Here is a 26,530-nt window from a genome sequence, read left to right as displayed (position 1 = left end):
CTTCCTCTCACTCAAAATAAACAAATAAACATTTTTTATTGTATTTTGACAAAGGTTGTCTCACCAGTCAAATCTAATTTTCCTTGAAAATTACATAATTAACTTTAATGATAAAATGGGTTTGTAACAGTAAAATATTTTATTAAAAAAACACCTGTCCTAATCTGTGATTAACCAATATTTTTAAGATAAAATTAAAATGTATGACTACACCACAGAATTCCTTATGAAAAATTGCACACATCTCTTTTAGCACTGAATTCCAAGTGTCTGAGGTTTCTATACACAAAATTTAATACTATGGCCATATTAATTATCTTACTGTAGCACACCATAGTCATGCTGAAAGTTTAGAATCATACAGTCAATAGTTTGCCTATTTCTGTAGTTAGTCGCAATCCTGAATGAGAGAATTCAAAAAGTTGAAGGACCTTAAGATCAATGACTCCAATACCCATTCTCAACTACATAAAATGAAAACAATGGCTTGAAGAGAAGAGATAACATGCCAGGCCCTGTAGCTAGCTGGCTGGCAAAGTTGTATTCCAGCCTGGGGAATTTAAACCAGCGCATTTTCTCTACTTTAGACTAAATATGATCTTAATTTTCATGTTGTTCAAATCCATTTCACTAGTTTTCTGAAACTTCCATTTTACCATCTTTCATTTTAGAGAAGACACTTTTTTTCTCAATTTATATCCTCTCTGGCGATGTTCCTAAACCTGGGTTTGCCCTGAACGGTACCCTGCACTGTATAAATATATGCATACACACACACACACACACACACACACACACACACACACTTTCCCTTCCCTCTTAGGACCCTCCATTTACCAGATGGCTGGGTAAGTGAAGGATGCATCCAATGCAGTAATGGAAAAGCAGAGGATTAGCTTAGGAGTTCTCAGTAAAGTTTCATCACTTGAGTATTTATGAATGCTCTTATCTAGAAAATAAACCAGTCCATAAACAATGAGATTCCAGAATTAAAAAAAAATTTTTTTAATGTTTGTTTTTGAGAGAGACAGAGCATGAGCAAGGGAGGGAGAGCAAAGAGAGGGAGACACAGAATCCAAAACAGGGTCCAGGCTCTGAGCCATCAGTACAGAGCCTGATGTGGGGCTCAAACTCACAAACTGTGAGCTCATGACCTGAGCCGAAGTCAGACACTTAACTGACTGAGCCACCCTGGCACCCTGAGATTACAGAATTTTAAATATATTTTTAAGTTTATTTATTTATTTTGAGAGAGAGAGCGTGCACATACAGAGGAAGGACAGAGAGAGAGGGAGAGCGAGAGAATCCTAAGCAGACTCCATGCTGTCACCACAGAGCCTGATGGGGGGCTCAAACTCAGGAACCTTGAGATCATGACCTGAGCCAACACCAAGAGTCAGACACTTAACCAACGGAGCCATCCAGGTGCCCCAAGATTACAGAATCTTACCATCAGAATCAGTCTTAGAGATCCTAAGGTCCAAGAATGTTGTGATTTGCTGAGCATCACATAGCAAGCTGGTCATCACTGGCAGCCAGTCTTGTTGCCATAGAATTATTCACTCCGATATAAGATGTGAGATTTTAAAAATAGCAAAATGGGACCTTGTGCATTTCTTTCTTGCTCAGAAAGGACACAGTTCTTTGTTTACAATGTTTTCATTGTTCAAGTAATAGATGGTCAATGAAATTATTTTCACTCATGACTTGATTACCTATTTCCTTATTAATTACATTTTTAGCATCTATTGTTTTTTTTGTTAAATGTATGATATTTATTTTACAGCTCTATGAAAAAGTTGCACTTCTTCTGACAAATTTAGGTAAGTGAGACCCTTCGTATTTCATGGTACAGTATTTTGGTCTGGAAAGTATCTTTTCAAAGATTCATTTCTGAAATACTGCTGAAAAGAAATATTCTTTTTATTTCAAGTTGCATACAATAAGTTCTTCGCTTTCAGTGGGACATTTTAAATATTTCTAGCACGTGAGGGATCTTTTCTACTAAAAGCTTTAAAATTTGTCATAAATATTATCTATCATGAGCTAATATAATTTAAAGCAGGTCTTCTCTAAATGCTCCAAAATATAGCATCACAGAAGTAAATGTGAATAAAGTGCCCAGAGTCATTTAGAAAAGGGTTTACTTGCTATTGCATATAATTTTCATTTAAATAAAAAGTGTCAAGTTTTTCATGTTATATAAAACCATAGCAAGGTTAGTTGCTTTGAAGACTGGGAGCCTTCTACCAGGAATGTAGACAGCCTAACCATTACTGATGTTTGTAGAGATAACATTCATCTGGACAAGTCACCCTTAAGAACATTTCTCTGACTCCATAAAGCATTAGAACAATCTGGCAGCCTACTATATATACTGTACATTTTCCAGGTTGTCAATATATAGAAATTGTCCCAATTTTATTCATGAAATATTAGTCATTTCACTGTATACAATTTGAGAAAATTACATGCTCCCACATGTAGCCTATTTTAGCACATGCCCATATATAGCTTGTCCAGGGTTGGGGGGATCACAAAACTGCTCTTATTTATAATAATCATTATAATACAAGATGCCATTTATCTAGCTTTTCTATACCAGATACAGAGGTAGGCACCTGGCATATCTCCTTTAATGTCATTGAAACCTCCATCATGACTATCCCTTGCCCAAAAAGAAGTTTATATCCACAGAAGAGGTAACTGCATTGGCAGACTGTGTCTAGTGGCACCTTGATCCAGGCTGGCAAAGATGCCAGGAGATACAGCCTTGGTCCATCTGCTCGAGGTACCTGGGAACCCACCCAGCTGGCTAACAGCAACCTGGGACACCTTCCTAGGTTACCAGTAGTTCAGTAGCAGAAGTGAAATAAAGCTAAAACTCTTTTATTTTTATTTTTTAATATAATTTATTATCAAATTGGCTAACATACAGTATATAAAGTGTGTTCTTGGTTTGGGGGGTAGATTTCCATGGTTCATCACTTACATACAACACCCAGTATTCATCCCAACAAGTGCCCTCCCTCCTCAATGCCCATCATTCATTTTCCCCTCTCCTCCACCCCTGCATCAATCCTGTATTTCCTTCCCTCGTCAGCAGTACAGCCTTGTTAAATTAGATTCTCCCTTCCCTTCTCAGATATGCTCCCAGTAAGCATTGTGAATTATAATTAATAGAAAAGGAACTGGTGGGGTGAAATGGTAAAGAGAGATAGAAGCTCAGGGAATGTGAAAACAGAAAAAATACACTATTACATTAAATACATTTTCCTTGACATTACATGGGATGAGGTTGCAGCTCCTACAGAATAGATGCATTTGACATGAGATGTCATGTTGGAAGTTTGATTTATATCAGTGTCCAAGAGCATTTGCTTTATGGAAGTCAAAATATAAAGAGATGAGAATTCACACATGACAGAGGTCAGAATATTATAAGATGCAGATGGTGATACACAGTAAAAGCTCTAAAAATGAGGTTGTCTCCTTGGTATTTGTCCACGGGGATGAAAAATGATAGATAAGGGTGACAGGCAAAGACGTAAGATACTCAGCATTCGGGGAGGGGGGGGTCTGACTCCCTCTTGCCCAGCAGCATCTCCCATTTCACCAGAAAAGAAATTGAGAACAAGGAATTATTAGGAGCTGGGAGAGGGCCTGACTCCACACAGACCCTACCTCACAGGTAGAAACTAAGAGCAAAGGACAGGCTGCTGCAGGTGCCAGGCCTGCGAATGAGGCCCTGTAAGTGCGGCTGTCTGTACTCCAGGCCCTCTGGCATCCTGTCCCAGCAGAACAAACTGGAAATTCCATCCCTAAAGACCCATCAGTAGCTGCTTTCCACCACAGTCTGGATGGGGCTGGTCTTAAGCGTAAGGATCCCATGGTGGTTCATTCCATCACACCGCCTTCAGGCAAACTGGGGTCTCCTACAGCTTCCTTAGGACACCTCTGCTCCTAGGTGTGTAGGGGGTAGGGCAGGGGGAGTCGAGAAGGGGTCAAATGCAGCCTCTCAAGTTCTACTCCTCTTCTGTCCACAGAACAGCCTCGCACAGAGTCTGAGTGGGAGAACAGCTTCACCCTGAAAATGTTTCTTTTTCAGTTTGTCAATCTGAACAGCTCCACATTTTACATCGCGTTCTTCCTTGGAAGGTAAGAGCCTGATCTCTCCATGCTCCTGGATGCCAGGACAGAGCACTCAGGTCACCGACCAGGGTGACCGAGAAGCACCCCCTTTAGAGTGATTTATACAAAGGCTAAAACGAGAAAACAGCCTCCTCCTTTCCCTTCCTATTCCCATCCTGGGTAATTAATGGTCACACCACTCAAAAGTTACCTGTGCACCTTTTCCTGGCGTAAGGTACAGAGAAGAGAAGCATTTGCACAACTGAAGGATGGATTTAAAACTTGTGGGCTCCATCCGCATCTGAATCAGGACCCTGGTCTCACACCAATACAAGCAGGTGCCATAATGGGGAAAGTGATCTGCAGTGTGCCCTGGATGCCTGCCTTCACAGAAAAGGGAAAAACATCCAGACAGGAAAGGGGCTGACCTAGGACACCAGAGGAGAGTGGTCAACTTCCGACTCCAGCAGTTACAAGGATTTGGAGAGGCTCCTGTGTTGCGCCGTCCTGTCCTATGATTTCCATGGCTCCAGGAAGTGTTTCCCAGGAGTCAAGAACCAGAGGAGGGCGGAGCATTGGGTTTTGGTTGCATGGATGCAGCAGCCTCTCCTCAGTATGGAGCTACTTCAGTGTGCAATTCTAGTCAAATAGTGAAACTGGTTATTTTTTTTTAATTAAACTTTTATTCAAAAAGATGAGAATGTGTGTCAATCCAACATGCTGTTATACAGGCCAGAGCACTTGATACTCGGCAGAAAATGTTCAAAGTCACAGCAAGCAACAAGAGCTGGCCTCTGGTTAGCAGCCAGGCAGTCCAGAAGGGAAATATCCCCTGCAGAATTCCAGAAGCTGCAGTTAGGACAGCTCTAGAGGCTTTCCTACTTCTCTCAGACCTGATTGTACCTGCAATTTTCATTGGAGGATAGGCTAATCTGAACACAGTAGTCCAGGAACGCTTAGACCTACAGGCTACTAATGGTTTGTTTTTCTGTTTGTTAAAGATTTACAGGACACCCAGGTGCCTACTTGAGGCTGATAAACAGATGGAGACTAGAAGAGGTCTGTATTCTTCCATCATTCTTTGTTTGCTACAGACTTCTATTAAACAGCCTAGGGCCACTTTTTGCAGATTAGAAACCAGACTCTCTTTCTTCCTCTCCATTGATTCTGGAATTTCTGTGTTTGCTTACCTCGCAGTGCCACCCTAGTGGATGCCTTATTGATCTCTGTATGCAAATGGGTATTATAATGGTGCTAAAGCAGACCTGGAATAATTTCATGGAACTTGGCTACCCGTAAGTACCTTAGACGTGTGTAGTGGAGATGCAGCATTGCTCATTATTGGCTTTTCTAGGTGTGGCAAGTACGTAAGCAATGCAGACTCAGCGGTTAAGCCAGGGCGTGTACCTGGAGCTAAGCGTTCATGCTCAGTTATTCAAAGGCAGTCATGAAAGTAATAAACATTGGTTCTCTAGGAAGATTTAATATAAGAAGTATGAGCAGGTGGCCAGTTAGCTCAGTTGGTTAGAGCGTGGTGCTAATAATATAAGAAGTATGAATGATAGTGAATATTCTTAAAAAAAAAAAAAGTCTGCGGTGCCTGGGTGGCTCAGTCGGTTAAGCATCCGACTGCTGCTCAGGTCATGATCTCACGGTTTGTGGATTTGAGCCCCGCCTCAGGCTCTGTGCTGACAGCTCAGGGCCTGGAGCCTGCTTCAGATTCTGTTTGCCTCTCTCTCTGCATCTCCCCCATTCATGCTCTGTTTCTGTCTCAGTAATAAATAAACATCAAAAAAAATATTTAACCAAAAAGTCTCTGTGGGGCCCTAAATGTTGAACACTTGCTTGGACTGCAAGGTTCTCACTAGTTAGAACACATTAACTAGAGCTCTGCTTGTTCTCCCCCATGATAAATCAGGAACGGTAATTTTTTTAAACTATCTTAAATTCAAACTGTACAGAAAAGGAACTTATGGGAATAAAAGAAAAGTTTAGAGATGCAAAAAAAGAAATGATAAGTCAACATACCCTAACCCGTAAAAATAGGATCACGTGATGATGATAGTTTCTGTTGATGATGATAGGCAAAAACTTGCATCACTTTTATGAGGGTAACCTTGAATTTTGCTGTGTTTGCTCAGCTCTGGTCAGTTAAGTTTTAAAGGAACATAAGTCAGCAACTCCTCTTTCTGCTTTATTTTTTTAATGTCTACTTTTGAGAGAGAGAGAGAGAGAGAGAGAGAGAGAGCAAGCAGGGGAGGGGCAGAGAGAGGAGACAGAGAAGCCAAACAGGCGCAAAGCTGTTGCTGTTGCTGTGAGCTCAGAGTCTGACATGGGGCTGGAACTCACAGTCTGTGAGATCATGGCCTAATCTGAAATCAAGAGTCTGATGCTTAGCTGACTGAGCCACTCACACATGCCCCTCTTTCTGCTTTAATTCCTTCCACACCTACTGGTTTTCATGTCAGCTTGGTGTCTCCATAGAGAACTCCTGGTTTCAGGGGGTTCAACCAGAACAATTAGCCAGAAGTTGGATCACTTTGAAAAAGTCACTTCTTGGCTCTTTGTCAGAGCCAATCCAGGAATTTTCTGTTCTTAGATTTCTTTTTAGAAAACTTATTCCAAGTGCTTTATGTTTTCTATAAAACTTTTTAAATGCATAAAATTTAAAAATTAACAGCAGTATGCTACTTTAAATTATAAACCATAACTTAAAAAAATGTCAGAGACATCAAGGGAAAGTATATTTCATCTTCTAGTAGTTATGGACATTGGGCAAAATTGTGAAATAGGTCATTTGTCTTTGATACCCATCTTATTTTTTCCTTTAGTTCACATTTCGTTTGGTTTTTTTGTTTGTTTGTTTTGTTTTTTAGTTTTTTGAGGGTTTTTTTTTTTTTTTTTGGCGTTTCTACTCTTGGATATCATCTTCAATTTGTCCTTGTCCCCTCTGGCATACAGACCTGACCTCACTCCTCCACATTTCCTTAACCCTGTTCCATATCATAAGATGCACTCCTGAACATTACTAAGGATCAATGTGCTAACCTCACCAGTGTGAGATGCATTTTACTGGGAATCAAAGCCCCTGTCTCCAGGCTGAGCTAAAAGCAGCCAAGTCCAAGTGTGGAACTGCATGCAGGCTTCAGTGTGCCAAAAAGAGGAAGGATTTAGTGGGATTGCAGATCTCCCAGGCCCTCTCTCAATATGCAGATCAGCACCCACATAGGAACAGTGCTCATGTGTCCTGACTTAAGTCAGCTAGGCCAAACCTTCCTCTACTCCAAGGTCTGGGTATTGCCTTTGTGCTAGAGAGTCAGTTTATAGATGCTCTCAGTCCTCTATCCAACCCTCCAAGGCAACACTAAACATGAAACAATTTCATGAATATTTAAAATAAGTTCATCAGACATTCTGTTCACTTGCAAGCACAAATGCATGAAGTATAGCCTCCATTGTTAGTTTCTTCCTAATCCAAGGTTTTATCCCCTTGGCAGGCTATCCTAAAAGTTTTTAAGTGATGGTTCTGTATTTGAACTCTGTCTTACTATTTCCACCTCACAAACAGCCATATGTTTTTTTTAAAGAATTTATCTTATTGTGCAGGTTAATTCAGAATTGGTGGACCAGAAGGAAAGTACGACAGGAACGTGGACCCGAAAGGAAAATAAGTTTCCCACAGTGGGAAAAGGACTACAACCTTCAGCCCATGAATGCCTATGGACTCTTCGATGAATACTTAGAAATGAGTATGCAAATATCCTATTTTATCCTATTAATTCTAAATGCAAATTCTAGATCTCAAGCTATAATTCAGCTAGACATGCACCCATTATCACTGAGACCAGAAACATGTGGGGAGTCTTAAGCTAAGTGCTTCAGAAGAGAATTTCTTGCTTTAAGAAGCTCAGTCCGTAGAGATGGTGCCAAAAGTCTGGTCGCTTCAAACTTCTCATGATATTGTGTCCTGTCCCTTGTAACCAATCACCAGAAAACAAAAATGAGTTGGAGAATTAGTTAAGCCAAAGAAAAAGGAGTTAGCATTCATGGCGTGATTGACTCACTCATTTAGCCGACATGTATTGAGCCGTGTTGTGTCCAGGCAGTCACTGTGTTTGGCACTAGAACTGCAAGAAGGAATAGGGCATAGTCCCAGCTCTCAAAGAACGTATGGACTAGTGGGGAGAAAGCCAGAGATGTAAAAAGTAAGTGCAGCAAATTGTCACAGATGCTGCAGGATGCATCAGGAGGGCAGAGGGGGAGCAGCCATTTCTCTTGGAGACGATGGCCGGAAGCTAGGAAGGCTTAAACTATACAACACTTACTTGCAAGGAATTAGATTTCTTTATTAATCAAACCCAAGCTATTTATCTTAGCATGTTACCTCAGAACATGGGCTATGGAAACAGATTACCTGGATTTAAATCCCAGCCTTATCACTTATTAACTATGAAATTTTGGACAATTACTTAATCTCTGTCTCAATGTTCTCACCTCTAAAGTGGGGATAATAATGAGCGTAACCACTTCATCAGGTCTTTGTGTGGAGTAAATGAGTTAATGAATGGAAAGGGCTTAGAACAATGACTGGCTCATAAGTATATACTTGGTACATGTTATCTGTATCATTATTATTATTTTCCTGTTCTTATTTCCCAGGGGAGAAGAGCTAACAAAGTCTCTTAGCAGATATATTGAGTGTGTATAGGTTTTTTCTTCAAATATGTTTAGAGTCTGTAACATTGGGGCAAAAGTGGGGGTAGGGATGGATAAGATGCATTACTTCTGAAAGCAGTTCTTTCTGGGAAAATCTGAAAATTAAAGGAGTAGTAGAATTGATGCTTACTGTTTTTTAGATTGCTTATGTCTTAAGCATCTACTGATGTTTTTGGAGTTTCAATTATAGAATGGCAGAATGATATAACTCAGAGAAGAAATCAATGTGGGCATTAATAATAAAACTTAATAAAGGGAATTCATTAAGAGAACTAACCACTTTGAGGTCTCTTAATGGACTCTTCTCCCATAAAGAAGGAAATGAACAATAATGTTGGTATATTGAGTGCTTGAAAAGAAGCTTTTATGTGGCTGGAATTAGTGGTGTTCCGAGTCCCGCAGTATCTGCAGCAAGAAGCAAATCTCAGAAGCATCACAAGCAAACCAGAGAATTCTAACTTCTTCCTTCTGTTCTTGTCATTTTATTTTCTTAATGACTTCCCTGCTTTGTTATATATATATTTTAAATATATATATACATATATTTATATATATTTAATAGTATATTTATAGTAAAGTACAGCAGATAATGCAGAAAGTATATAAATAAGTATACAGACCCATAATTTTTACAAATTTGCCAATATGTGTAGGTGAGAGTTTGATAGACTACTAGCCCTCAGGGCAAACTGAGTCCAATATAGTTTTATTGGTACACAGCAATATCCATTTATTTACATATTATCTGTAGTTCATTTTACACAACAGTAGAATTGAGTAGTTGTGACAGACACTGTATAGCCCTTCAAGTCTGGAATATTTGCTGTCTGACTCTTTAAAGAAAATGTTTGCCATCCTGTGTGATAGATCAAGAAGCAGAATATTATCATTATCAAGGAAGGCTCTGTTGTTTTCTTTCCAAGTCATAATACCCTCACTAACTACTCTCCCGATTTAAAAAAAATTTTTTAATAAAATGTAAAGAGAGAGAGGGAGACACAAAATCTGAAGCAGACTCAAGGCTCTGAGCTATCAGCACAGAGCCTGACACGGGGCTTGAACTCATGAACCATGAGATCCTGACCTGAGCCAAAGTCAGCCGCTTAACCTCCTAATCTCCTGATTTTTAATGTCATTTTTTAAAATTTCCATGTGAATGAAATTGTACAATACATACTGTTTTGTAACTGGCTTCTTTCATTCAATATCATGTGTATATGATTCTTCTATGTTACTCCAGGTAGTAAAACTTTAATTACCATATAGTATTCCTAGAATGTGTACACGAAGCAAAATTATGAAGCAGGTGGAATTTCTCTTTGATACTCACCTCCATCTTTAGGTACACATGGAGGGGTTTTTTTGCATTTCTACTCCCAGATACTCCCCAACTTTCTGTTTTGCTCCCCTACAACACACAGTCACCACCATCAGCAACTGTCAGCCCTCTCCCATATCATAAAATGTACTTCATGAGTATGAAACATCATGAGCACTGCTAAGGATAAATGTGCTAGATAAATGCTTTCTAATAGGCATCAAAGCCTCTGTCAAGCTTGAGTCAAAAAGAGAGGCAACTTTACTTGTGGAAATGCAGATGTTACTCTGCCAATCAATAAACTATTTTGTGAGTCTACAGATCCTTTAGGCTCCTGAAAATAAATAGGAGCATACCAATATTTATCTACCCATTCTATTTGAGATAGTCATGTGGGTTATTTCTAGGTTTGAGCTCTTACAAATAATATTGTGAGATTTTGTACATGTGCTTCGGTTTACATTTGTGCGTATTTCTGAAGGGGATTTATGTAGGAGTGGAGTTACTAGACCATGAGATAGGCATCTGTTGATCTTCAGCCAACACTGAATTTTTAAAACTAAGTTATATCAATTAACACTCCAACTACCAGTCTTAGAGTATAAGTTATTCCACATACTCACTAAAACTTGTTAGTTCTTTTTTTTTAACAATTTTTTTGTTCTTTATTTATTTTTGAGAAACAGAGAGAGACAGTGGGAATAGGGGAGGGTCAGAGAGAGAGGGAGATACAGAATGTGAAGCAGGCTCCAGGCTCTGAGCTAGCTGTCAGCACAGAGCCCGACGCAGGGCTCGAACCCACAAACCATGAGATCATGACCTGCGCCAAAGCCAGACGCTTAACCGACTGAGCCACCCAGGCGCCCAAAACTTGTTAGTTCTTGTAAGTATCAGCTCTCTGGTTGATATGTATCTCATGGTTTTAATTTTAAATTTCATGGCAACTAGTAATGCTGAGCACTTTTTCATATGCTTATGGTTATATGGCTATGCTTACTTTGTGAATTCCCATTCAAACCTATGATCTTGTTGTTTCTTTTTCTTAGTGATTTGTAGAAGTTACTTTCCTATTTTGGATATGGGTCCTTTGTCAGATATCTATGCTGCAAATCAAATAGCCTTTCCTGGTTGGTGGCTTGGCTTCTTACTCCCTTTCTGGTATATTAAAGTAAACAAAAATTTCAACTTTATTCTTTAAAACTGGTTCCCTATAACTTTTAGAATCAGATTTAAGTTCTGCACTTAGTTTACTTTTCTATTGGAATTTTTTTCTCATTGATTTTTTAAAACTATTTTTAAATTTTAAGTTCACATTAGTTAACATATAGTATAGTCTTGGCTTCAGGAGTTGGACCCAGCAATTCTCTCTTATATATGACACCACTGCTCATTCCAAAAAGTGCCCTCCTTAATGTCCCCCATCCTCTCACTCTCCAGAAACCCTCAGTTTGTTCTCTGTATTTGAGTCTTTTATGGTTTGCCTCCCTTTCTGTTTTTATCTTATTTTCCCTCTGGTATAATAAAATGGTCGAGGTTTCTTCTGCATGTTGCTATCCAGTGCTGTTTTATTTTATCTTATATTCACCTGTTGTTTCTCAAATTCCACATATGAGTGAAATCATATATCTGTTTTTCTCTGACTTATTTTGTATAGCGTAATACCCTCTAGTTCCATCCATGTTGTTGCAAATGGCAATATTTCATTCTTTCTCATTGCCAAGTAGTATTCCATTTGTGTGTGTCCAAACACACACACACACACACACACACCAGTTGATGGACATCTGGGCTCCTTCCATAATTTGGCTGTTGATAGCACTGCTATAAACATTTGGGTGCATGTGTCCCTTCAAATCAGCATTTTTGTACTCTTTGGATAAATTCGTACTTAGTTCAATTGCTGGGTTATAGGGTAGTTCTATTTTTAATTTTTTGAGGAACCTCCATTCTGTTTTCCCAAGTGGCTGCACCAGTTTGTATTCAATGCGATCCTTATCAAAAAAAAAAAAAAAAAAAAAAAAAAAACACCAGCAGGGGCCGCTGGTGGCACAATCCATTGAGCATCCAACTGAATCTCTGCTCAAGTCATGATCTCATGGTTTTTGAGTTCAAGCCCCACATGGAGCTGGAGCTGTGTGCTGATGACACAAAGGCTGCTTAGGATTCTGTCTCTCCTTCTCTCTGACCCTCCCCACTGGTTCTCTTTCTCTCTCTTTCAATAAATAAATCAACTTAAAAAAATTTTTTTAAATGATACCAGCTTCTTCACAGAACTAGAACAAACAAGCCTAGAATTTATATGGAACCACAAAAGGCCCCAAAGAGCTGAAGCAGTCCTGAAAAAGAAATCCAAAGCTGAAACCATTACAATTCTGGACTTTAAGTGACAAAGCTATAATCATCAGGATAGTATGGTGCTGGCACAAAAACAGACACAGATCAATGGAACAGAATAGAGAACCCAGAAATGGACCCACAAATGTATGGCCAACTAATCTTTGACAAAGCAGCAAAGAGTATCCAATGGAAAAAAGACAGTCTCTTTAGCATGGTGCTGGAAGAACTGGATGGTAACATGCAGAAGAACGAATGTGGACCACTTTCTTACAGCATACACAAATATAAACTCAAAATGGATGAAAGACCTAAATGTGAGACAGGAAACCATCAAAATCCTACAGGAGAAGATAGGCAGCAACCTCTTTCACCTCTGTTGCAGCAGCTTCTTACTTGTCATGTCTCCAGAGTCAAGGGAAATAAAAGCAAAAATGAACTCTTAGGACTTCATCAAGATAAAACGCTTCTGCACAACAAAGGAAGCAATTAGCAAAACTAAAAGGCAACCAAAAGAATGGAAGAAGATATTTACAAATGACATATCAGATAAAAGGTGAGTATCAAAAGTCTAAAGAATTAACCAAAACCAACACTCAAAAAAAAAAAAATCTAATGAAGAAATGAATCATGAATAGACTCTTTTCCAAAGAAGACATCCAGATGACTAACAGATACATAAAAAGATCCTCAACATCACTCATCATCAGGGAAATACAAGTCAAAACCATGTTGAGCTACGACCTCACACCTGTCTGAATGGCTGAAATTAACTCAGGAAACAACAGACGTTGATGAGGATGTGGAGAAAAGGGACCCCTCTTGCACTGTTGGTGGGAAGTCTCAATTTTTTAAGACTTTATGGTTTTGGAGCAGTTTTCGGTTCACCACAAAATTGAGAAGAATGGCACATTTTTTACCCAGGATGAACCTACATTAACACCTGATAATCACGCTAGTCCATAGTTTACTCTGGTGTTTTACATTCAGTGGGTTTGGACAGATGTATTATGACCTATATCTATCCTTACAATATTATACAAAGTATTTTCACTGTCCTAAAAATCCTCTGTGCTCTGCCTACTCACTTATCCCCCAACCTTGCCGTGTACGAACCTTTTGTCAAGTTTAAGAAATTTACTTATATCCCTAGGTTGCTGAGAGTTATCATGACTTATAATTAAATTCTATCAAATTATTTTTCTAAATCTAATGTGGCAAATTCCATGGATTGATTTTGTTGGTTGTTAAAGTTGTTACACTCACCTAGCAGACCTGGCAAAAATACTCACTTGGTCATACCTTCTTTGCTTTTATTTAATTTGCTAATATTTGTATATAAGTTCATTAAACATATACTATAATCTTTCTTTTTTGTAATATTTCTTTCAGAGTTTTGTGTCATTGTTCTGATGACCTCTGATTCAGATAATTTTCCCCTTTATTTCCTATTCTCTTAAACAGCTTATGTAAGATTATTATTTCTTACATGTATATTTGGAAGAACTCAATGAAGTTAGGTAGACCTGGAATTTTCTTTGTGGGAAGATTTCTAACTGTAGATGTAATTTATTTAATAGATATAGGAGTATTTCAATTTTCTATTTCTAGTATACTTTGATACCTGTTTCTTGTTTTTTAAGAAATTTATCCATTTCATATAAATATTCAGATTTAGTGGAACAAAATTCTTTAAAATACCCTCTTATTAACTCTTTATATAAGACCTGTAATATTGTTCTCTTTTTCATTTATAATTCTAGAGTTTGTACTTCTCTTTTCTCTCTTAAACAGTCCGGCAAGAAACTTGTTAATCTTTTCCACAAACAAAAAATCAACTTGTTCTTTGTTGATTTTATTTCTCTATTATACATTTGCCTTCTATTTCATTCATTTCTGCTTTCATCTTTATTTCCTTTCTTATGTGTTTTTTGAGCTTGTTCTCTTTTCCCAGCTTAAGAAGGAAGCTTAAATCACTGATTTTCAGATTTTATTCGTATCCAATATAGGCACATAAAGCTATAATTTTCTCTATGAATACGTCTTTAGCTGCATCCCACTAATTTTGACATGTTTTATTCTCATTGTTGTTATATTCCATTGCCATTCATTTTAGATAAATGTATTTTTTTAGTAATGTGTTGCTTACTATCAAAATACCTGGGGATTTTCTAGTTTTCCCTCAGTCACTGATCACTAATTTAATTTCACTGTGGTCAGAGGACATTCTCTGTTCTTTCAGTTGTTTCATATACATTGAGATTTGCATTATTTACTGGTATATTGTCTATTTTAGTGAGTGTTTCAAGTGTGCTCTGCAGTTATTGGATATAATGCTCTACATATGTCAATTAGTCAAGATTGTTTAATTGTGTTGTTTTTATCTTCTGTGGTCTTATTAAACTTTGTCTACTTTATCTACTAAGATATTTTATTTTATCTACTATTTTATCTACTGCTTCTACTGCTTTCTCTATAAGATAGTATCTATTAAGATACTATTTTTATGGTTTCAGGTCTCACATATAGGTCTTTAATCCACTTTTAGTTTATTTTTTGTGTATTCAGTGAGAAGGTGGTCCAGTTTTATTCTTGTCCATGTAACTTTCCAATTTTCCCTGCAACATTTGTCAAAGAGACGGTCTTTCTCCAATTGTTTATTCTTACCTCCTTTGTCATAGATTATTTGACCATATAACTGTGGGTTTATATCTGGACTCTCTTTTGTGTTTCATAGATATATGTGTCTATTTTTGTGCCAGTACCATACTGTTTGATTATTCTACCTTTGTAGCTTATCTTGAAATCTGGGATTATGGTGCCTCCAATTTTGCTTTTCCATTTCAAGATTGTTTTAGCTATTTGGGAGTCTTTGGTGATTCCATTCAAATTTTGGATTACTTGTCTTAGTTATAGGAAAGATGCTGTTGATATTTTGATAGGGATTTAATTAAATCTGTAGATTGCTTTATAGACATTTTTACAATATTAATTTTCCCAGTCAATGGGTATGGAATATATTTCCATTTGTATCATCTTTGATTTCTTTAATCAGTGTTTTATAGTTTTCTGAGTATAGGTTCTTCATGTCCTTAGTTAAGTTTATTCCTAGGTATTTTATTATTTTTTGATCCAATTGTAAATGAGATTATTTTACTAATTTCTCTTTCTGCTATACCTCATTATTAGTATATAGAAATACAACAGATTTCTGTATTTTGATATTACAGCCCACAACTTTGCTGCTCATTTATCAGTGTTGGTAGTTTTTTGGTAAAGTCTTTAGGGTTTTCTATATATGGTTTCATGTCATCTGCAAATAATGAAAGTTTTACTTCTTCCTCAGGAATTTAGATGCCTTTTATTTTTCTTGTCTGATTGCTGTGTCTAGGACTTCTAGTTCTATGAAGAATAAAAGTGGTGAGAGTAGACATCCTTGTCTTGTTCTCAATTATAGGAGGAAAGGTCTGTTTTTCCCCATTAAGTGGGATGCTGTGGGTTTTGCATATATAGCCTATAGCCTTTAGCCTTTATTATGATGAAATATGTTCCCTCTAAACCTACTTTCTGGGGGTTTTTATCATGAATGGATATTTTATTTTGCTGAATACTTTTTCTGCATCTTTTGAAATGATCATATAGTTCTTACCCTATCTCTTATTAACATGATGAATTGTGTTGATTGATTTATGAATATTAAACACACCCTTTTATCACGGGAATCCCACTTGATCATGGTGAATGATTTTTTAAGGTATTCTTGGATTTGATTTGCTAATACTTTGTTGAGGATTTTTGCATTTATGTTCATCAGAAATGCTGGCTTATAGTTCTTATTTTTGTGGTATCTTTATCTGGTTTTGGTATCAGGGTAATGCTGACCTCATAGAATTAATTTGAAAGTTTTCCTTCCTCTTCTATTTTTAGGAGTAGTTTAATAAGAATAGAAATTAACTCTTCCTTAAATGTTTGGTAGAATTCATCTGTGAGACTATCTGTCTTGGACTTTTGTTGGGAGTTTTTGATTGCTTACCAGAAGTGAAACTGAATCAGTAGCCTGTTCAAATTTTCTATTTTTTCCTGATCTAGTTTTAGGAGATTATATATTAGGAAATTGTTCATTTCTTCTCTGTGGTCCAATTTGTTGGCATATAGTTTTATATAATGTTCTCTTTTAACCTTTTGTATAGCTATGATGGTTGTTATTTCTTCTTTTTCATTTATTGATTTTGTATATATGAGTCCTTTATTTTTTTTTTTAATGACTCTGGCTAAAAGTTTATGTTGATCTTTTCAAAGAACCACTTCCTGGTTTCATTGATTTGTTCTAATGTGTTTTAATTTTGTATTTCATTTATTTCTTTTGCAGTCTTTCTTTTTTCTTTCTACTGGTTTGGGGGTTTTGTTTGTTCTTATTTTTATAGCTCCTTTAGGTAATAAGGTTAGGTTGTTTGAGATTTTTATTGCTTCATGATGTAGATCTGTATTGCTGTAATCTTCCCTCTTAGAACAGCTTTTGCTCCATCCCAAAGATTTAGTCCCATTGTATTTTTATTTTCATTTGTTTCCATGTATTCTTTGAGTTCCATTTTGATTTCTTGGTTGACTCATTTATTTTTCAGTAGCATGTTACTAACCTCTATATATTTGTGTCCTTTCCAGATTTTTTTCTTGTGTTAATTACTAGTTTCATACAATTGTGGTCAGGAAAGAGGCATTATATGATTTCAGTCTTCTGAATGTGTTGAGATTTGAGTTTTGGCCTAATATGATCTATTCTGGATAATGTTCCATGTGTATTTGAAAAGAAGATGTATTCTGCTGTTTCAGGATGGAATATTCTGAATCTATCTGTTAGATCCATCTGTTCCAATGTATTATTCAAAGCCAGTGTTTTCTTGTTGATTTTCTGTTTGGAAGATCTATCCATTGATTTAAATGGGGTGTTAAAGTTTTCTGTTATTGTATTTCTATTGATTACTTTGTTATTAGGTTTTTTTATGTATTAGGGTGCTTCCATGTTGGGTGCATAAATATTTATAATTATTATATCTTATTAGATTGTTCCCTTCATAAATACATAGTGTTCTTTTTTTGTCTTTTGTTACAGTCTTTGTTTTAAAGTCTATTTTATCTGAAGTAAATATTGTTACTCTAGCTTTTCTCTTCACTTCCATTTGCATGATAAATGTTTTTCCCTTTACTTACAATTTGTATGTGTCTTTTGGTCTAAAATAGCTCTTTTGTAGGCATCATCTAGATGAGTCTTACTTTTTTTTTTTATCCAGTCACGCTGTGTTTTTTGATTGGAGGGTTTACTCCATGTACATTCAAAGTAATTATTGATAGGTATGTACTTATTGCCATTTTATTACTGGTTTTATGGTTGTTTTTGTAGTTCTTTGTTCTTTCTTCTCTTGCTCTCTTCTCTCACAGGTTGATGGCTTTCTTTAGTGATATATTTGGATTTCTTTCTCTTTGTTTTTTGTGTATCTATTACCAGTTTTTGATTTGTGGTTACCACTAGATTTATATATAACATCTTATGCATACAGCAGTCTATATTAAGTTGATGGTTACTTAAGTTTGAGCCCATTCTAAAAGCACGTAATTTTTATTCCTGTCTCCCATGTTTTAGGTATGTGGTGTCATGCTTTATATCCTTTTACTTTGTGAATCCCTTGAGTGATTTTTATAGATATACTTAATTTTCTGCTTTTGTGCTTCCTGCTTTCTTACTTCATGCTTATGGTTTTTCCTTTCCACCCAGCGTTCCCTTCAACATTTCTTGTAAGACTGATTTAGTGGCGATGAATTCCTATAACTTTTATTTGGGAAATCCTTCACCTTTTCTTCTATTCCGAATGATAGATTTGATTCACCTTCCCAAAGCTAGTGCCCCAGGCCTGGGGTGCGTCATGTGGGGCCTGCTCTTCTCCCTGTCCTTCCTTGTCGTGCCCTTTCCTCCGACAGTCTCATGGGCAAGTTTGGTTACCAATATCCTGGATGAATATAAATGCAAAATTTCTCAACAAAATATTAGCAAACTAATCATTTTAATATGTTCTTGACCTCAAACACCATGACCACATGGGATTTATCTTTGGGATTCAGGCTGTTTGAAAATATGCAAGTCAACTGTAATCCATTAATAGAATGAGAGATAAAAATCATATGATTATCTCAATAGCATCAGAATAAACATTGGATAAAATACAGATTGGGTATAGAAGGAGCATACCTCAACATAATAAAAGCCATATATGATAAATCCACAGCTAATATTATACTCAGTGGAGAACAATTGAAAGCTTTTTCTTTAGATCAAGAAGATAAGAATGCCCACTCTCCCTACTTATAATCAATATAGTACTGGAAGTTTTAGCTAGCATAATTAGGCACAACAAGGAAAAGGCATCCAGCTCAGAAGAGTAATAAAATTGTCACTATTTGCAGATGATATGATTTTGCATATAGGAAGTTTCAAAGACTCAACCAAAAAAAAAAAAAAAACCCAAACAAACAAAAACCTGTCAGCACTAATCAACAATTTCAGTAAAGTTGTAGGATATGCAATCAACTGAAATCATTTGAATTTCTATACACTAAGAATGAAACATCTGAAAGAGAAATAAAGAAAACTGCTTTGTTTATAATACCATCAAAATCAGTAACTAGGAATAAATTTAACCAAGGAAGTGAAAGATCTGTACAATGAAAACTACAAGACTTTCCTGAAAAAAAAAAACAAGACACAAACAAATGAAAAGACATCCTGTGTTCATGGATTGAAAGAATTAATGTTGAGGAAATGTCTATACTAGCCAAAGTCATCTGTAGATTCAGTTCAATCCCTATTAAAATATCAATGGCATTCTTCACAGAAACGGGGAAAAATTGTGTGGAACCATAAAAGACCCCAAATAGCCAAAGCAATCCTGAGAAAAATAACAAAGTTGGAGATACCACACTTCTTGATTTCAAACAATATTATAAAGCTGCGGTAACAAAGACAGTATATTACTAGCATAAAATTCAACACATAGACCAGTGGAATGGAATAGAAAGCCCAAAATTGAATTCCCACAGGTGTATTCAACAAGGGAGGCAAGAATGCCCAGTGGGGAAAGGATAGTCTCTTCAACAAATTCTGTTGGAAAAACTGGATAAACACATGTAGAAAAGTTAAATTTGACCCCTGTCTTACACCACTCACAAAAACTAACTTGAAATGAATCAAAGACTTAAACAGAACTCAGTGCCATACAGGGGAAGAGCCATAAAATCAAAGACAAGTTCTCCAGGGTAAGCAGAGTTGCAAGAGCTACTAAGGAAGCAATCATTAACTACAATTATGAGATGTTCCAACAGAAGCCACATTGAGCTTACCTTTGAAAAATAGAATTTTACCAGAGTATGAACAAAAACACTAAATATATGATATGACCCTCAAACTAGAAGTCCAGTACCGCTATAGTAGAAGATTGTTTGGGAAACATGTCTAAGCATGAGATATGTTTGGATACAAAACTTGGAAGATCTTTCAAAGGCACAGTGGAAATTTTGGGATTTCGTCTATAGCCAGTGAGAACCTTCTGAAACATGTGGACTAGGGAAAGGATTAATTATGGGCTTTAAAGCAGTGAGATGGTAGAGGGAGGTGAAAGTCTGAGGCAGGGAAGCCAGTCAGAATATTAGAACATTAGAGTATGAACTCGAGTAGGGAGAATGGAGACTTGGAAGTTACTCGTTGTGAAAACTGAACTACATGAGACCTGGATTTTATGTAAGACCAATCTGACGGGAGGGAGGACATGAAAGCGGTAATAGATTTAAGGATGAGATTGAGGTTTAAGAATGAATTCAGATTTGGAGAGTGCTGCTTCTGCAGCATAATAGGAGACAATTCCCTGAGAAGAGTTAAGGTAACAGATAGGGAATTGAAGATCCTTACCAGAGGCAGTAATGAAGTACAAGAGAGTAGACGGATTCACCCAAGGAAGGAGGAAGGTCAGGAGAAAGATGAAACCAAAGGAAAAACTAAGGGGAATGCCTAAGTCTACTGGTGGGTGAAAAGCTAGTGGGATAGGCACTGAGTATGAATGTGACCAAAGGTGACACCCTGGAGGTGGTAGTGTCAGAGTCAGAGAGATGAAATAAATGGACTCTTCAGGGCTTTGGAACCATGTTATCCACATTAGAATTGCCTTTTCGTTATAGGTCACACAGGTTACTTGACCTCTTAGTGCCTCGTTTCCTCACCTGTAAAATAAATATGCCTATATAATAGGGCTTTTGTGAAAACCAAATATGTGAAGTAATGAGAACAGTGGCTATTACTTACAAATGGTACATAAATGTTAGTCCTTATTTTGTTATTTCTAACATAGTCTAAAAAGCAAAAACAAACCATACAGCCATCCATCTAACCAAGTATTTTTCTGCAATTCCCAGTTCCCAATAAGTTGTATTTTTAAATTTTCAATTATGCCATCTGGTTGTTTTGCATCAGGGACTCCTTTTTCTTCTTTTGGTTTTGATTTGTTTTTGACATTTTATTTTGCAAAGTTGCAAAAACAATACAGAGTTCCCATATACTTTTCACCTTGTTTTCCCCTAATGTTAACGTCCTGTATACTTACTGAAACCAGAAAATTATAACATCACTATTAACTAATCACAGACCTTATTTAATAATACCAGTTTTTCCATGGTCTTTTTCTTGTCCATGATCCATCCAATATCCAACATTGCATGTTGATGTTATGTCTCATTAGTTTCTTCCAATCTGTGACAGTTCTTTGTTTTTCATGAACTTGATACATTTGAAGAATACTTGTTTAGAATTCAGTAGAAGGTCCTTCAGTTTGGGTTTATTTGATGTTTTCTCCTGATTAGCTTGAGGCTATGCCATTTTTTGGCAAGACCACAGAAATGATGTATGCACCTCAGTATATCATATGTGGTATCTGATGTCAATATATCTTATTACTGGTAATATTTACTTGGTGAAGGTGACGGCTACCAGGTTTTTCCATTGTAAAGACAATTTTTCCCTTTGTAATTACTAAGATGAAAGGAAATACAAATGTATTTTTTTGCTATAATCCTGTTAATTTTAGCATTCTTTGGTGGTTCTTGCCTGCAACAATTACTACTGTGATGTTTTTGACCAATGGTGATTTTCCATTTTTATCATTCCTTTCATACTTATTTTATACATTTACTTTCTAATTTACTAATTAAAAGTCTATCATAAGGGGGAGTGATCCCTTCTCCCTAATTTATTCAATTATTTATATCAGTACGGACTTAGATAGTCTTTGGATTGTAACTTAATACTATCATTATCTATTGTTTTGCACATATTGCTCCAGCTTTGGGCATTGGTAGTTTCTTCAAGTCTGTCCTGTGTCCTACTGATATGTTCCCCATTCTACTTCAAGGACTTCATGACTTTCTGAAATCATGAGATATTCTAGACTCCCCTTGTATTTTCCTTGCCAAAGCTCTGGAATCAAACACTCTTCAAGGAGCTCTGTTCCATTTATTAGAAAAGGGTATTTAGAAAACAAGATCTCGATCCTAGGTATGATCATTTCTCTTAGGATGTCATTCCTCTCAGGCCCAGGAAGTGCCTGTTTCTCCAGCGTCCTGGCCATCTTTCTGGGAGAGAGGTTTCCTGTGCTTCTATATTGGGAAAAATATGGGTGACGACAAGGACACATTCAGATTATTATCCTTTTGAATGTAGTAGTAGAAATCAATCCTCTTTGTTCTTTTTTCCTTTTGTATTCTTTAGTTCTTCAGTTTGGATTCACAACTATCTTTGTGGCAGCTTTTCCTCTAGCACCACTTCTGGCCTTACTGAATAACATAATTGAAATCCGACTTGATGCTTACAAATTTGTCACACAGTGGAGACGACCTTTAGCTTCAAGGGCCAAAGATATAGGTAAGTTAGATTTGAATTTTTTCCAAGATATTAATCATCTAGTCGATAAGATCAGACACCAACTTTAGAGTTTTACTTCTGATTTCCATGTAAGATGGCTTAATAATTCATGTAAAAGAATAATTATGTTAGCTTTAAATAATATTAGACAAGTAATGTTGCCTTTTTGGAAATTTATTATTTCTGATACTAGAGAATTTGTGCTTAAATAGTTTCTCAGTTTGGTTATTTCTATCTTAAGAACTTGGAATCTAAAATATTGACTTACTATCACTTATATCCTTTTTAAAATAATCTTCCATTTGCTTTACTTTGTTTTGCCCTTCTCCAAATGTTTGCCTGAGTCACAGAAAGCATGATTCAGGTTTTCTAAAGACAGAGATGGCCTTTGGTCTTTGATGAGAGAAGCTGAGTTGAATAAGATGCAGCCTCTTGAGAACTGCCTGGGGTCAGAGACCATCTTTTATTTCTGCATCCAGCACTTAGTACAGAGCCAATAGGCACTCAGTCAATGTATACAGAAGAGAATTGAATGTGGATGTACTTGTCTCAGTGTTCTTTAACTTCCATATGAAACAAACACACATTCAGTGAGCACCTACCCTGGGTCAGTGTAACAGGGGCTGGGCCCACACAGATGTCAGCACGCTTCAGGACCCCCAGGCTGGTAGTGGCTTGACAATATGAATGCCAGTCTTACTGGCTAGCATATCAGCTCTTATCATTGACCAGAACTCTCTGACTTAAGTCTGATCCTGACTGAGTTAAGTGATGAACATTAGTACTTCCACAGGAACTCCTTGAGTGCCAAGATATTTGCAACTACAAATTCTTACTGTTCGTTACAAGTGTCAGTATTTGGGAAGATGTAAGGATCCATGAAAAGGACTATTGAAATCAGTTACCCCAATGGTTTTTGTATTTATAATCTCTGCTGTTGTGTCTGGAACTAATATAACACTTCTCTTTGATTAGGAATTTGGTATGGAATTCTTGAAGGCATTGGCATTCTCTCTGTTATTACAAATGCATTTGTCATTGCAATAACATCTGACTTTATCCCTCGCTTGGTGTATGCTTATAAGTATGGACCTTGTGCAGGTCAAGGAGAAGCTGGACAAAAGTAAGTTTGTCATAAAACTATCATGAAATCCCCATTTGCTATGCACTGTGTGATGCTAGTTCACTCGGAAGATTCTGTATTGAAGTAACCCAGGATTAGAATGGTTGGGAAGAGGGGATGAAATTATGATGATGCTTTCAGCCAAAGAAAACACATCCTGAAGAGATGGGGTCTATATAGGTCAGACAAGCTTTAGGTAGAATCGAATATGAGAGCAGCGATTAATCATTTCCCCTACCCATGACCCCTGCCCACTATGAATTCAGAAATGTGTGGTATTCTAATATGCATAGACCAAAAGAAATTAGCACATGATATAGAATAGTTACGCCATTTTTATTTTAAGAGGACAGTTATAATCTGATTCCTCACATATCATCATATGGAAATTCTGCAAATTCTACATGGGAAATATGAAACCACATGGTAAGTACCCCATAGATAATAAATATTTGTAGAATAAGTAATCCTTCCTGGCTACCTACCTACCTAATGTATATATTACCCCAGGCAAACTCAATTCTGTGGCATCACCTAAGTGATTCCCAAAAGTCAGGGATATCTGGGTATTTCTGGGTCAGGGCAAAATTATAGTATGCCCCTAGATTTCATTTCTATACCGTTGGAAAATGAGATAGGAAATTTAACATACTTGTTAAAATTTCGGAGAAAAATACTTGTTTGGCTAGAGTAAAAATAATCCAATTCTAACTGTAGGATTTAGATGTCTGTAGGGCAGAGTGGGATATGTTTGGGAGTCAGTTCAGTACCCTAGAAATCATCCCACATGGGCTATGATTACTCACACAGGCACCCATGACTCTGGGTTTACTAGTCAGAACTAAACTACTCCTTGGGGATAATTGAACCACAGTGGCTATACAGGATTAAAGTGCCACCAAGTCAGGTCAGCCAAATTCGTGCACCCCTGGTCTAGGTCCAATTTCATTATTAATCCTACATAAATGCTCTAAGGCATGGATGGCTAAATGTGATAAAGTTTACAATCCAGCTATTTGAAGAAGCTTCTATAAAGTTCTTTACTATAATAACCATGTGGCCATTAGACACTAATTATCTAGCAACTTTAAGTGAATATACCATCCCATTTTAAGAGATTTAAAGACTTATGCTGTATTACTCACATATTCTTTCTAATTGTAACTGTGCTAACATTCTCTGCTTGACTGAGCCTGGAAAAGCTTGCCTTTGTTTAAACCACCATCCCCATCTGTTTTGCATTTGATTCTCAAAACAACCCTAAGAGTGGGACATGCATTATTACCCTCACTTTGAAGAGCAGAATGAGATTGAGAGGTTAAATCAAGAGTATCAAGGCAGAGTAACTATTAGAATCCACATGAAGGCAAAGCCTAGACTTATACGGTGCTCTTCATCCTGAACCAAACAGCCCTCAGGGCCATTGCCAATAAATAGTCAAACAGCTTATCTAACAGGAGAGAACCTCCAGGGGGTTAAGTCCCAATAGTTATTTAATTTCTTTCCCACCTCCAAACAGAATGAAACATGGGTTGGGGGAATGCAAAAATAAAGTGGGAACATTTATGTACAGTTAATAGTGAATCAAAGCTTTAGAATGTTGACAGCCTATTAGATTTAAGGCAGTGTTCACGGAGTTTAAAATTTATCTAATAGCCTCCTTGGTTCAGTTTTATTGGGCTCCCTGAGCTATTTTTTATATATAACCTTTCTCTTTAAGAGCCTTCTGCCACTTTCAATATTTATAGATCTACCTTCTTTCTTCTAACCCATTGGTCATTTTTCTTGTTTTCATATAGTTGAATTTGTATGTTTCTTCATGAATCTTATTTTCTGCCCCACCAACTAGTCTATTATCCTTTTAAGCTTTTTTTTTTCCAATTTAGAAATGCTTTAGAAATGATTCAACTTATAGGGGAGCAGCATTGTCAAAATTTAGAATGTTACAGGCTTTTGAAGTGGTGTCCAATCTCTTATTATGATTTACTGCACCTGTATAAATGCCATCTTTCAGTGGAAGCTGACTCTAAATCAAAAGTACTCCAACCAAACCAACTACCTTTCTCCAAATTCTAACCATTTTTTCAGCTTTCCCTGGCTTCTCCAAGGATAATTTCATGCATATGTCCAGAGTCACTCAGTTCACATGCCCCTTGTCCTTATGACAGGCTGCCTCTACTGTTCCTGGCTGTGCCCTTCAACCACATTCTCCCTACTATCAAGAGTGTTCAGGAAATGCATCTTCAGTGGCATAGAGGGGAAGACATTTTCTTTTTCCTGCCAGATCTGAATATGAAAGGAAGACTGTAATTTGAGGCAATATTCTCCATACAGTGGGTACACAAGAATGTTTCAAGTATTTCATCTCTCCTCTTAAATTCCTCCCAACTGCAGCCTACCTAGGTGGATTCCTGAACCAACATCCATGCTTAGATTGTTTTTTGCAAAATAAAGTCACTTCTCTTTCAGGATATCTTCATATGAGTCTTTTAGAAAAGCGCTCAGAGCACTAAAATCTCCTCCAGCTATGCATCAGGAGACAGGGATTATGAAGTAGTACTGAAGGTGTATACTATAAAATTGTTCTGTCAGAGTTAAATTTCAATCAAGAAACTAAAATTATTTTTCAGACAGCATGAAAAACCATTTTGCACTCCCCTACCCCTCCACTGAATGTAATAACTAATTACTTTGTTATCAGGCTAGACTTGTGGAACATTCTCTAAAGATATATGCAGGCCTTAGGACTACCGTGAGGTATAGGTCTGATTTAGTGATCTAAACCAAAGCTGAGTTTCATGTAGAAATAGTGGTATCATAAGGAGCTAGAGAATTGATCAAGGACACAATTCTCAAATTGTCACAGAATGAATCACAAATATATTACTTAGTTTAGTAATATATTTTTGCAAATTATAAGCCAGTAAATCAACATCATAACCAATTGCAAAGT

The 26,530-nt window shown here is 36.9% G+C and overlaps 1 protein-coding gene across 2 annotated transcripts in view; it reads left to right on the top strand.

Annotated features, from left to right (window-relative positions):
- ANO4 (anoctamin 4) overlaps window positions 1–26,530 on the top strand; it is a 229,315-nt gene that overhangs the window by 177,992 nt on the left and 24,793 nt on the right. For both annotated transcript variants that reach the window (XM_029955757.1, XM_029955756.1), the window contains 7 exons: window positions 1,787–1,823; window positions 4,047–4,158; window positions 5,133–5,190; window positions 5,329–5,426; window positions 7,738–7,880; window positions 22,302–22,454; window positions 23,430–23,577. In XM_029955757.1, coding sequence (XP_029811617.1) covers window positions 1,787–1,823; window positions 4,047–4,158; window positions 5,133–5,190; window positions 5,329–5,426; window positions 7,738–7,880; window positions 22,302–22,454; window positions 23,430–23,577 — 749 coding nt within the window. The remainder of the gene's footprint in view (window positions 1–1,786; window positions 1,824–4,046; window positions 4,159–5,132; window positions 5,191–5,328; window positions 5,427–7,737; window positions 7,881–22,301; window positions 22,455–23,429; window positions 23,578–26,530) is intronic.

Source organism: Suricata suricatta, chromosome 10, assembly GCF_006229205.1.
Source record: "Suricata suricatta isolate VVHF042 chromosome 10, meerkat_22Aug2017_6uvM2_HiC, whole genome shotgun sequence".
Lineage (NCBI taxonomy): Eukaryota > Metazoa > Chordata > Mammalia > Carnivora > Herpestidae > Suricata > Suricata suricatta.
The sequence above is the reverse complement of the archived record's forward strand: the minus strand, read 5'-3'. Positions and strand labels throughout refer to the sequence as shown.